This window comes from Bombina bombina, chromosome 2 (genome assembly GCF_027579735.1).
Source record: "Bombina bombina isolate aBomBom1 chromosome 2, aBomBom1.pri, whole genome shotgun sequence".
In the NCBI taxonomy this organism is placed as follows: Eukaryota; Metazoa; Chordata; class Amphibia; order Anura; family Bombinatoridae; genus Bombina; species Bombina bombina.
Window position 1 is genome coordinate 836,752,930 of NC_069500.1, and position 14,330 is coordinate 836,767,259.

At 39.5% G+C, this 14,330-nt stretch overlaps 1 protein-coding gene across 1 annotated transcript in view; it reads right to left on the reverse strand.

The window, feature by feature from the left end:
* Positions 1 to 14,330, reverse strand: part of SEMA6B (semaphorin 6B) — a 196,617-nt gene that overhangs the window by 18,502 nt on the left and 163,785 nt on the right. The window contains exon 15 of the mRNA XM_053703159.1: positions 5,708 to 5,788. Within this exon, the coding sequence (XP_053559134.1) occupies positions 5,708 to 5,788 (81 nt within the window). The remainder of the gene's footprint in view (positions 1 to 5,707; positions 5,789 to 14,330) is intronic.

Genomic DNA, 14,330 nt, shown 5'->3' on the forward strand with positions numbered 1-14,330 from the left:
AGGGGCAGCCCTCATGGAATGCTATAACAAGGGGGCTGTATCTGCGAGTGGTGAGATGTCTTCCATAGAAATAATGAGAGCTCTTTGCTATGTAAAAGTTTGCAATGGAGAACTGTGGCATATTTTTAAACTTTAATATTACGCCTAATACAAATCAAATTAAAGGGACATAAAACCCAATTGTTTTCTTTCATGTTTCAGATACAGCAGATAATGCTAAACAACTTTGCAATTTACCCCTATTGTCTAATTTGTTTTGTTCTCCTGATATTCTTTGTTTAAAAGGATACCTAGGTAGACTCAGGATCTGATGATTGGTTGCTGAAAATAAATGCCTCATGTTATTGGCTCACCCAATGCATTAACTAGCTCCCAGAAGTGCATTGCTGCTTCTTCAACAAAGGATACCAAGAGAATGAAGCAAATAAGGTGATCGAAGTAAATTGGAAAGTTGTTTAAAATTATACTCTTTATATGAATCATGAAAGAAGAATTTGGGGTTTCATGTCCACTTAAAGGGACATACACCACAAAAATCTTATTGTTTAAAAAGACAGACAATGGCATCTATTTATCAAGACATCAACTTACTTGCATTTGACGGCACCAATACGCTCGCCTAAGATCACCTAACATCGCTGCAGAAGACCTGAATACGTTCTCCAAAATTATTTAAAAAAGCTGTCAAAAAGCCGCGCACCAAGTACGGTGCGATGAGCAGCGAACTGTTGTTAACTAACAGTCATCGATCTCGCTGCTCTTCGGCTTTTTTACAGCTTTATTGTTACCCTGTCACTAAATACCCACACTATACTATACTGTTTACCCCCTATACCGCCGCACCCGGACCCCGCCGCAACTCTAATAAATGTATTAACCCCTAAACCGCCACTCACGGACCACGCCGCAACTAAAGTGTTTAACCCCACCGCCACCTACATTATACTTAATAACCCCTAATCTTCCGCCCCTTACACCACCGCCACCTACATTATATTTATTAACCCCTAATCTGCCCCCCCCTACACCACCACAACCTACATTATATTTATTAACCCCTAATCTGCCGCCCCCTACACTGCCGCCACCTACATTATATTTATTAACCCCTAATCTGCCCCCCCTACACCGCCGTAACCTACATTATATTTATTAACCCCTAATCTCCCCCCTACACTGCCGCCACCTACCTACATTTATTAACCCCTAATCTGCCGCCCCCAATGTCGCCGCCACTATATTAAATTTATTAACCCCTAAACCTAAGTCTAACACTAACACCCTCTAACTTAAATATAATTTAAATAAATCGAAATAAATATTACTATCTTTAAATAAATTATTCCTATTTAAAACTAAATACTTACCTGCAAAATAAACCCTAAGATAGCTACAATATAAATAATAGTTACATTGTAGCTAGCTTAGGGTTTATTTTTAATTTATAGGCAAGTTTGTATTTATTTTAACTAGGTAGAATAGTTATTAAATAGTTATTAACTATTTAATAACTTACTAGTTAAAATAAATACAAATATACCTGTAAAATAAAACCTAACCTAAGTTACAATTACACCTAACACTACACTATAATTAAATTAATTCCCTAAACTAAATACAATTAAATAAAAAAAAAACACTAAATTACAGAAAATAATAAACAAAGATTGTTAAACTAATTACACCTAATCTAATCCCCCTAGCAAAATAATAAAGCCCCCCAAAATAAAAAAAAGCCCTACCCTACACTTAATTACAAATAGCCCTTAAAAGGACCTTTTGCAGGGCATTGCACCAAAGTAATCAGCTCTTTTACCTATAAAAAAAAATTACAAACCCCCCACAACATTAACCCACCACCCACACAACCAACCCTACTCCAAAACCGACCCAATCCCCCCTTAAAAAAACCTAACACTAACCCCTTGAAGATCACCCTACCTTGAGAAGTCTTCACCCAACCGGGCCGAAGTCCTCAACGAAACCGGCAGAAGTGGTCCTCCAGACGGGCAGAAGTGGTCCACCAGATGGGCAGAAGTCTTCATCCAGACGTCATCTTTTATCTTCATCCATCTGGCGCGGAGCGGCTCCATCTTCAAGACATCTGACGCAGAGCATCCTCTTCATCCGGAGTCTTCTTCAACAATGACGGTTCCTTTAAGTGACATCATCCAAGATGGCGTCCCTTCAATTCCGATTGGCTGATAGAATTCTATCAGCCAATCGGAATTAAGGTAGGAAAAATCCTATTGGCTGATGCAATCAGCCAATAGGATTGAGTTCGCATTCTATTGGCTGATTGGAACAGCCAACAGAATGCAAGCTCAATCCTATTGGCTGATTTGATCAGTCAATCGGAATTGAAGGGGCTGATTTGATCAGACAATCGGAATTGAAGGGGCGCCATCTTGGTTGACATTACTTAAAGGAACCGTCATTGTTGAAGAAGACTCCGGATGAAGAGGATGCTCCGCGTCGGATGTCTTGAAGATAGAGCCGCTCCGCGCCAGATGGATGAAGATAGAAGATGCCGTCTGGATGAAGACTTCTGCCCATCTGGAGGACCACTTCTGCCCATCTGGAGGACCACTTCTGCCGGCTTCGTTGAGGACTTCAGCCCAGTTGGGTGAAGACTTCTCAAGGTAGGGTGATCTTCAAGGGGTTAGTGTTAGGTTTTTTTAAGGGGGTATTGGGCGGGTTTTTGAGTAGGGTTGGTTGTGTGGGTGGTGGGTTTAAATTTTGGGGGGGTTGTATTTTTTTTTTACAGGTAAAAGAGCTGATTACTTTGGGGCAATGCACCGAAAAAGGCCCTTTTAAGGGCTATTTGTAATTTAGTGTAGGGTAGGGCTTTTTTATTTTGGGGGGCTTTTTTATTTTGTTAGGGGGATTAGATTAGGTGTAATTAGTTTAAAATTCTTGTACTTTGTTTATTATTTTCTGTAATTTAGTGTTGTTTTTTTTGTACTTTAGATAATTTTATTTAATTGTATTTAGTTTAGGGAATTTATTTAATTATAGTGTAGTGTTAGGTGTAATTTTAACTTAGGTTAGGTTTTATTTTACAGGTATATTTGTATTTATTTTAACTAGGAAGTTATTAAATAGTTAATAACTACGTAATAACTATTCTACCTAGTTAAAATAAATACAAAGTTGCCTGTAAAATAAAAATAAAACCTAAGCTAGCTACAATGTAACTATTAGTTATATTGTAGTTATCTTAGGGTTTATTTTACAGGTAAGTATTTAGTTTTAAATAGGAATAATTTATTTAATAATAGTAATATTTACTTAGATTTATTTAAACTATATTTAAGTTAGGGGGTGTTAGGGTTAGGGTTAGACTTAGGTTTAGGGGTTAATACATTTAATATAGTGGCGGCGACATAGGGGGCGGCAGATTAGGGGTTAATAAATGTAGGTAGGTGGCGGCGGTGTAGGGGCAGCAGATTAGGGGTTAATAAGTATAATGTAGGTGGTGACGGTGTAGGGGGGGGCAGATTAGGGGTTAATAATTATAATGTAGGTGGCAGCGGTGTAGGGGGGGCAGATTAGGGGTTAATAAGTATAATATAGGTGGCAGCGGTGTAGGGGGGGAAGATTAGGGGTTAATAAGTATAATGTAGGTGGTGGTGGGCTCTGGGAGTGGTGGTTTTGGGGTTAATAAGTTTATTTAGTTGCGGCAGGGTCTGTGAATGGCAGGATAGGGGTTAACAACTTTTATTTAGGTGGCGGCGGTGTAGGGGCGGCAGATTAGGGGTTAATAAGTATAATGAAGGTGGCGGCGGTGTAGGGGGAGGCAGATGAGGGGTGTTTAGACTCGGGGTACATGTTAGGGTGTTAGGTGTAAACGTTCCCATAGGAATCAATGGGATATCGGGCAGCAGCGAACATAAGCTTTTCGCTGCTTTCAGACTCCCATTGATTCCTATGGAGGCGGCGGACTGAAAACCAGGTACGCTGGGCCGGAATAGTGGCGAGCGTACCTGGTAGAAATTTGATAACTAGCAAAAGTAGTCAGAGATTGTGCCGAACTTGCATTCGGAACATCTGTAATGACGTAAGCATTGACCTGTGTCGGAGTCCGGCGGATCGTATGTTACGTCACAAAATTCTACTTTTGCCGGTCTGTAGGGTTTGATAACTAAGGGGAATCAGGCTCGCCACAAATACGCTGCGGAATTCCAGCGTATTTGCGGTTGACAGCTTGATAAATAGATGCCAATGCCTTTACTACCCATTCCCCAGCTTTGCACAACCAACATTGTTATAACCTTTAAGCCTCTAAATTTCTGTCTGTTTCTAAATCCCTAAAGAGAGCCCCATGATCACATGCTTTTGTATTTGCTTTTCACATCAAGGGATGCTAGTTCATGTGAGCCATATAGATAACATTGTGCTGACGCCCGTGGATTCTAACAGCACAGCACTAACTGGCGTAAATGCAAGTCAATAGATAATACAATTAAAGTCATGTGATCAGGGGGCCATCAGAAGATGCTGAGAAACAAGGTAATCAGAGAGATAAAAAGTGTATTAATATAACCTTGTTTTCTGTGCAAAACTGGGGAATGGGTAATAAAGGGATTATCTATCTTTTTAAACAAAAATTTTCTTTTGAGTTGACTGTTTTCAGTGCACTTTAAAATCACTATTATTTTGTATGCATAGGTTTTCCTTTCAGAGTAATTAGTGTTTGAGTATTTTGATAAAACTTGCCATCTTTTAAGTTGCAAGAAAAAAGAGTGAGAAATGTTTACAGAATTACGCTGGGATTTAAGAGACAATTTCATAGATGCCTATAGAATGCCCATGTTCAGCCCAATTTAATGACAAAACAACAATTACGTTTTGTATTTTGTACTTAAAATATGATTTATTCCTGTGTAATTTACATACAAATTTTAAGTATTTGATCAAATATGATTTTTGGTGAACAATTTTGTTACAATTTTTGAGCACCTTAACATTACAATTTTTTCCTAAATATTATTAGTTTTGTATGATTTTAAAATTAAGATTTTCATAGCGCACCTTTGTAATGTATGCATCTCTTTCCCATTAAAAAATGCAGTATACGCCCCTTAGCGAGACACCCTGTTTTCAGGGTAAAAAGTAGCATTATAGAATTTGACCAGGGAAACAGAAGTACTGGTGAGCATTCCTAAAGAACTTCACCAGCACAGAGAGCTTTATAGAACCAGCCCTATGTATTGGGCTTTGGTATACAGACAGAGATAAGAAAAGGAAGCATTTGTGTGTATAGAAAGTGAAAAGATAAGGAGGTATGATTTCCCTGCAAGCTCATCCATTTTTAATGGGTTGAGGTTTCAAAGAACAAAAGCAGCTATTTATATTTTTAGAAATAACCCTGATTGAATACTTTCATTTATTTTAATTGTGTTTTTGCATACTTCAGAGTGCCTACTCAGGTTTTGGGTTAGTATAATTGTTATACAAATGTCTGTCATGAATATCTATCTCAAAGCTCTATCCTTACTTTTTTATAGACTGGTCTTGCACAGTGAAACTTGAGACCACCTACACTCCATAGAAATGTCAGACCCCACCAGACTTCCACCCCCATATCAGACAGCCCTACATAAAACCAGCCTTAATGTGCCCTGGGTTGTGGGGCCCCAGCTCAAGACTCCCATGATTCCACCCCTGTACTCCCATTTATTTTAAATGTAGCAAATTACAGTACCTGACTGCATTTGGTGTGAAGGCACAACGGCTTCTTTCGGGATCCCACGCACAGTAAGGGTCACGTGTGGCCAGACAGCTTCTGTGGAAATAGGGCACAAACTCATAAGTTGGCATAAAAAAACAAATTGCTGGGCCTTGCTGTATAAAGTGAAGTTTATCTAGAGATTTACAGGTTAGTATATCTAGAAATGCATGGAAATCTGGCAGTAAATGAATATGTTTATTTTGAGGTACATACATTGAGTATAAAGTACTACAGCATTCTATTTGGTGGTCTGTCTTGTAGAGCATGTAAAAAGATAAATCTAGACTGATGTTTTGCCACACCCACCCCCTACACACAGACAACCCATGCACACACCCCTACACACAGACAACCCATGCACACACCCCTACACACAAACAATCCATGCACACACCCCTACACACAGACAACCCATGCACACACCCCTACACACAGACAACCCATGCACACACCCCTACACACAGACAACCCATGCACACACCCCTACACACAGACAACCCATGCACACACCCCTACACACAGACAACCCATGCACACACCCCTACACTCAGACAACCCATGCACACACCCCTACACACAGACAACCCATACACACACCCCTACACACAAACAACCCATGCACACACCCCTACACACAGACAACCCATGCACACACCCCTACACACAGACAACCCATGCACACACCCCTACACACAGACAACCCATGCACACACCCCTACACACAAACAACCCATGCACACACCCCTACACACAGACAACCCATGCACACACCCCTACACACAGACAACCCATGCACACACCCCTACACACAGACAACCCATGCACACACCCCTACACACAGACAACCCATGCACACACCCCTACACACAGACAACCCATACACACACCCCTACACACAGACAACCCATACACACACCCCTACACACAGACAACCCATACACCCACCCCCTACACACAGACAACCCATACACACACCCCTACACACAGACAACCCATGCACACACCCCTACACACAGACAACCCATGCACACACCCCTACACACAGACAACCCATACACACACCCCTACACACAGACAACCCATGCACACACCCCTACACACAGATAACCCATGCACACACCCCTACACACAGACAACCCATGCACACACCCCTACACACAGACAACCCATGCACACACCCCTACACACAGACAACCCATGCACACACCCCTACACACAGACAACCCATGCACACACCCCTACACACAGACAACCCATGCACACACCCCTACACACAGACAACCCATACACACACCCCTACACACAGACAACCCATACACACACCCCTACACACAGACAACCCATGCACACACCCCTACACACAAACAACCCATGCACACACCCCTACACACAGACAACCCATACACACACCCCTACACACAGACAACCCATGCACACACCCCTACACACAGACAACCCATGCACACACCCCTACACACAGACAACCCATACACACACCCCTACACACAGACAACTCATGCACACACCCCTACACACAGACAACCCATGCACACACCCCTACACACAGACAACCCATGCACACACCCCTACACACAGACAACCCATGCACACACCCCTACACACAGACAACCCATGCACACACCCCTACACACAGACAACCCATGCACACACCCCTACACACAGACAACCCATACACACACCCCTACATACAGACAACCCATACACACACCCCTACACACAGACAACCCATACACACACCCCTACGCACAGACAACCCATACACACACCCCTACGCACAGACAACCCATGCACACACCCCTACACACAGACAACCCATACACACACCCCTACACACAGACAACCCATACACACACCCCTACACACAAAACTAAACATGTCTGCAACTCTTTTTTTAATAGTATTTATTTATTTAATTTATTTTTTTCAGTACACAAGTCCCAGACTAGCAAGAAATTGCAGCAAATATGTGCGATTATTTGTTTTAATCAAAGGAAAGTTCTCATTGTAATCCAAAATGTAACTATTAGCCCATAAGTACTTTTAGCTGCAGAAGGTTTAAACATTTTGGGGGGGGAATTTCAGTTTAAGTTTTGAATTTCGAAGGATAAATTAGACCATTTCTTTGCTTTTCGTATTTTAGTGAGAACATAAACTATGGAATTTAAATAATTTCTGAGAAATAATGAAATTGCATGCAGAATCAGACTCTTGGTCCATCATAATACACAGGTGAATTGTATTGACAAACTCTCCCCAATACCAAAGAGTTCTATAATAAACAATAGAAGGTTTTTAAGAAGGGGAAGCTCACAATATTTAATTTCAATTTTGCTTTTACAGAGCAATAAGGAATACTCAGAGTATTTCACAGCGGGCACTCAACCACCCAACAATGCTGGATCAGTGTTATATTAATCCACAAATAATATGAAATAGTAAAAATCTAAAACATAACTCGATACAAAATATAATCAATAACTCTAAAACTAATGAGTCTCTAAAAAGATCAGTTAAAAATCCACTAGTTATGTTACAATGTATTACAGAGTCTAATGTGTGCCAAGCCTGCTCCACTTTAAATTCTATGGGACATGACTGTAGCAAGGGATGTATTCCTGATTTTACACTAGATTGGCAGGAAATTTCCAATATATTAACATAAGTTTTATTCATAAACTATTCATCAGCAGTCTTGGAGCACTCTCCTGGTTTTAAAGGGACACTGAACCCAATTATTTTCTTTAGTGATTCAGATAGAGCATGAAATGTTAAGCAACTTTCTAATTTACTCCTATTATTACATTGTCTTCATTCTCTTGGTATCTTTATTTGAAATGCAAAAATGTAAGTTTAGATAGCGGCCCATTTTTGGTGAACAACCTGGGTTGGTCTTGCTGATTGGTGGATAAATTCATCCACCAATAAAAACTTGCTGTCCATAGTTCTGAACCAAAAATAAAAGCTTAGATGCCTTCTTTTTCAAATAAAGATAGCAAGAGAACGAAGAAAAAATGATAATAGGAGTAAATTAGAAAGTTGCTTAAAATTTCATGCTCTATCTGAATCACGAAAGAAAAAAAATTGGGTTCAGTGTCCCTTTAATAAAGATATATTTATACCTGTGAGTACAGGCCTACTAGGGATTATCTGTGGGTCTTGTGCTTGATCAGCAACCGGTCAGTTGATTATAAAATAATAAATACATAAATGTAACAAAACCCTGATTATATCAGTTTGCCACAGATTATATATTGTAGCTTTAGAGGCTTAATATAACCATATAGCTTTATCTAGTGTTAATATTAGTACTATTGAGTGACAATCCCTAAGAAATGTAGCTGTTAATTTTGTGGGTGACCTACATTTGAATTATTGTTTTATTCATACAACCTCTGCTCCTTATTGCCTTTTTTCATGTGTTTTGTACCTCACCTGTTTCTTTTTTTTCCCTCTACTTTTTTCCCCTCTACTTTCTCTCTACTTCTTTATTTTCTTTCTGTCTCATGCTTTTCCTAACTTTCGCCTAGATTACAAGTTTAGCGTTAGCCTTAAAAAGCAGCGTTGAGAGGTCCCAACGCTGCTTTTTTCCTAACGCTGGTATTACGAGTCAAAAAGGTACAGGCTCACCGCTCACTTTTCTTCCGTGACTAGAGGCTACCGCAAATCCCCTTACGTCAATTGCGTATCCTATCTTTTTAATGGGATTTGCCTAACGCCGGTATTACGACTCTTGGAAGAAGTAAGCGGTAGACCCTCTACTGTCAAGACTCCTACCGCATTTAAAAGTCAGTAGTTAAGAGTTTTATGGGCTAACGCCGGAACATAAAACTCTTAACTAAAGTGATAAAAAGTACACTAACACATAAAACTACCTATTAACCCCTAAACCGAGGCCCCCCACATCGCAAACACTAAAATAAAAATTTTTAACCCCTAATCTGCCGACCGGACATCGCCACCACCTACATTATACCTATGAACCCCTAATCTGCTGCCCCTAACATCGCCGACACCTACATTATATTTATTAACCCCTAATCTGCCGCCCCCAACGTCGCCACCACCTTCCTACAATTATTAACCCCTAATCTGCCGACCGGACATCCCCGCCACTTTAATAAATGTATTAACCCCTAAACCGCCGCACTCCCGCCTCGCAAACACTAGTTAAATTTTATTAAACCCTAATCTGCCCCCCCAACGTCGCTGCCACCTACCTACATTTATTAACCCCTAATCTTTCGACCCCAACGTCGCCGCTACTATAATAAATTTATTAACCTCTAAACCTAAGTCTAACCCCCCCAACTTAAATATAATTTAAATTAAACAAAATTAATTTAACATAATTAAATAAATTAATCCTATTTAAAACTAAATACTAAACTAGCTACAATATAACTAATAGTTATATTGTAGCTATCTTAGGGTTTATTTTTATTTTACAGGTAAGTTTGTATTTATTTTAACTAGGTAGAATAGTTATTAAATAGTTATTAACTATTTAATAACTACCTAGTTAAAATAAGTACAAAAGTACCTGTAAAATAAATCCTAACCTAAGTTACAATTACACCTAACACTACACTATCATTAAACTAATTACCTAAACTACCTACAATTAAATACAATTAAATTAAATAAACTAAATTACGAAAAAAAAACCCACTAAATTACAGAAAATAAAAAAATAATTACAAGAATTTTAAACTAATTACACCTAATCTAATCCCTAATCCCCCTAATAAAATAAAAAAGCCCCCCTAAATTACAAATAGCCCTTAAATACAATTAAATAAAATTATCTAAAGTACAAAAAAACCCCACTAAATTACAGAAAATAATAAACAAAGTACAAGAATTTTAAACTAATTACACCTAATCTAATCCCCCTAACAAAATAAAAAATCCCTACCCTACACTAAATTACAAATAGCCCTTAAAAGGGCCTTTTGCGGGGCATTGCCCCAAAGTAATCAGCTCTTTTGCCTGTAAAAAAAAAATACAATACCCCCCAACATTACAACCCACCACCCACACAACATTACACCCACCAAAATACAATACCCCCCAACATTACAACCCACCACCCACACACCCCTACTCTAAAACCCACCCAATCCCCACATAAAAAAAAACTTAACACTACCCCCTGAAGATCACCCTACCTTGAGATGTCTTCACCCAGCCGGGCACAAGTGGACCTCCAGAGGGGCAGAAGTCTTCATCCGATCCGGGCAGAAGAGGTCCTCCAAGCGGCAGAAGTCTTCATCCAAGCGGCATCTTCTATCTTCATCCATCCGGAGCGGAGCGGGTCCATCTTCAATCCAGCCGACCCGGAGCCATCCTCTTCAAACGACGTCCTAACACTGAATGACGGTTCCTTTAAATGACGTCATCCAAGATGGCGTCCCTTGAATTCCGATTGGCTGATAGAATCCTATCAGCCAATCGGAATTAAGGTAGGAAAAATCCTATTGGCTGATGTAATCAGTCAATAAGATTGACCTCGCATTCTATTGGCTGTTCCAATCAGCCAATAGAATCCAAGGTCAATCCTATTGGCTGATTGGATCAGCCAATCGGATTGAACTTCAATCCAATTGGCTGATAGCATCAGCCAATAGGATTTTTCCTAACTTAATTCCGATTGGCTGATAGGATTCTATCAGCCAATCGGAATTCAAGGGACGCCATCTTGGATGACGTCATTTAAAGGAACCTTCATTCTTCGTTAGGACTTCGTTTGAAGAGGATGCTCCGCGTCGGCTGGATTGAAGATGGACCCGCTCCGCTCCGGAAGGATGAAGATAGAAGATGCCGCCTGGATGAAGATTTCTACCGTCTCGAGGACCTCTTCTGCCCCGATCGGATGAAGACTTCGGACCCTCTGGAGGACCACTTGTGCCCGGCTGGGTGAAGACGGCTCAAGGTAGGGTGATCTTCAGGGGGTTAGTGTTTGTTTTTTTAAGGGGGGATTGGGTGGGTTTTAGAGTAGGGGTGTGTGGGTGGTGGGTTGTAATGTTGGGGGGGGTATTGCATTTTTTTTTACAGGTAAAAGAGCTGATTACTTTGGCGCAATGCCCCGCAAAAGGCCCTTTTAAGGGCTATTTGTAATTTAGTATAGGGTAGGGAATTTTTTCATTTTGGGGGGCTTTTTTATTTTATTAGGGGGATTAGATTAGGTGTAAATAGTTTAAAATTCTTGTAATTCTTTTTTTTTAATGTAATTTAGTGGGTTTTTTTTCTCGTAATTTAGTTTATTTAATTGTATTTAATTTTAGATAGTTTATGTTATTTATTTAATTATAGTGTAGTGTTAGGTGTAATTGTAACATAGGTTAGGATTTATTTTACAGGTACTTTTGTACTTATTTTAGCTAGGTAGTTATTAAATAGTTAATAACTATTTAGTAACTATTCTACCTAGTTAAAATAAATACAAAGTTGCCTGTAAAATAAATATAAACCCTAAGCTGGCTACAATGTAACTATTAGTTATATTGTAGCTAGCTTAGGGTTTATTTTATAGGTAAGTATTTAGTTTTAAATAGGATTAATTTATCTAATTATGTTAAATTTATTTAGTTTAATTTAAATTATATTTAAGTTTGAGGGCGGTTAGACTTAGGGTTAGACTTAGGTTTAGGGGTTAATAAATTTAATATAGTAGCGGCGACGTTGGGTTCGGAAGATTAGGGGTTAATAAATTTAATAGAGTTGCGGCGACGTTGGGGGGGGCAGATTAGGGGTTAATAATATAATGTAGGTGTCAGCGATAGCGGGGGCGGCAGATTAGGGGTTAATAAGTGTAATATTAGGGGTGTTTAGACTCGGGGTTCATGTTAGGGTGTTAGGTGTAGACATAGATTTATTTTCCCCATAGGAAACAATGGGGCTGCGTTAGGAGCTGAACGCTGCTTTTTTGCAGGTGTTTTTTTCAGCCAGCTCAGCCCCATTGTTTCCTATGGGGAAATCGTGCACAAGCACATTTAGCCAGATTACCGCTAGCGTAAGCAACGCTGGTATTGAGGTGAGATGTGGAGCTAAATTTTGCTCTACGCTCACCTTTTTGTGGCTAACGCCGGCTTTAAAAAACCTGTAATACCAGCGTTGTCTTAAGGGAGCGGTGGGGAAAAAAGCCTCATTAGCAACGCACCCCTGTTACCGCAAAACTCGTAATCACTGTGTTTATTTGCAAAGTTGTTATACTACTGCCTTTTTTTCTGTTATAGCTGCTATATATCGTGAACCTCATTTTTTATGAGCCTTACCATGCTTTTATATCGTTGTATTCTTCTTTGTTTATTAAGTTTGACTTGAAAATAATAAAAATAATTCAAATAAAACAACGTAACAAAAACTATGTTCATGCAAGGTGAGAAAAATTCCTGGTTTTAGAGCTTAATCAATCGAAATCCAAAACAAACTGTGTGTTCCCTACCAATATGCTGCATGCAGGTACAATTATAAAAATGTTTGCACTACTATACCAGGATCAAGAAGGTTAATAAACGATTTTAAACTCAAAGTAGCTAATCAAGAAAGTTTCTTAATTCTACACAAATTCCAGGTCATCATATCTTTTGAAATTAGTATAAAAAGTTATGTTGATCTGATATTGAAATAGCTTCTATGTACACTCACAAAATTTATTTTAACTACCAATTATGCAAGTGCAGCTTATCTACAAATATCTAATAGTAACTATAGGCTAGATTATGAGTTTTTGTCGGTAAGGCTGTGCGGTGCTAACAAGCCTTTTTTTCTTACCGCTCACTTAAGCCAACGCTGGTATTACAAATTTTCTTCAAGCCAGCGTTAGCCTCAGAAAAGTGAGCGTTGAGCAAAATTTAGCTCCACATTTCACTGTAATACCAGCGCTGCTTACGGTAGCGGTAAGCTGGCAGAACGTGCTCTTGCACGATTTCCCCATAGGAAACAATGGGGCTGAGCTGGCTGGAAAAAAAAAAATGCAGCGTTCAGCTCCTAACGCAGCCCCATTATTTCCTATGGGGAAATACTTTTTATGTCTGCACCCAACACCCTGACATGAACCCCGAGTCTAAACACCCCTAATCTTACACTTATTAACCCCTAATCTGCCGCCCCCGACATCGTCGCCACCTACATTATATTATTAACCCCTAATCTGCCGCTCCGGACACCGCCGCCACCTACATTATACTTATGAGCCCCTAATCTACTGCCCCCAACATCGCCGAACCCTGCATTATATTTATTAACCCCTAATCTCCCCCCCAATTTCGCCGCAACTATATTAAATTTATTAACCCCTAATCTGCCGTCGCCAACGTCGCCACCACTATAATAAATGTATTAACCCCTAAACCTAAGTCTAACCCTAACCCTAACACCCCCCTAACTTAAATATAATTTAAATACATCTAAATAAATTTACTATAATTAATTAAATTATTCCTATTTAAAACTAAATACTTACCTGTAAAATAAACCCTAAGATAGCTACAATATAACTAATAGTTACATTGTAGCTAGCTTAGGGTTTATTTTTATTTTACAGGCAACTTTGTATTTATTTTAACTAGGTAGA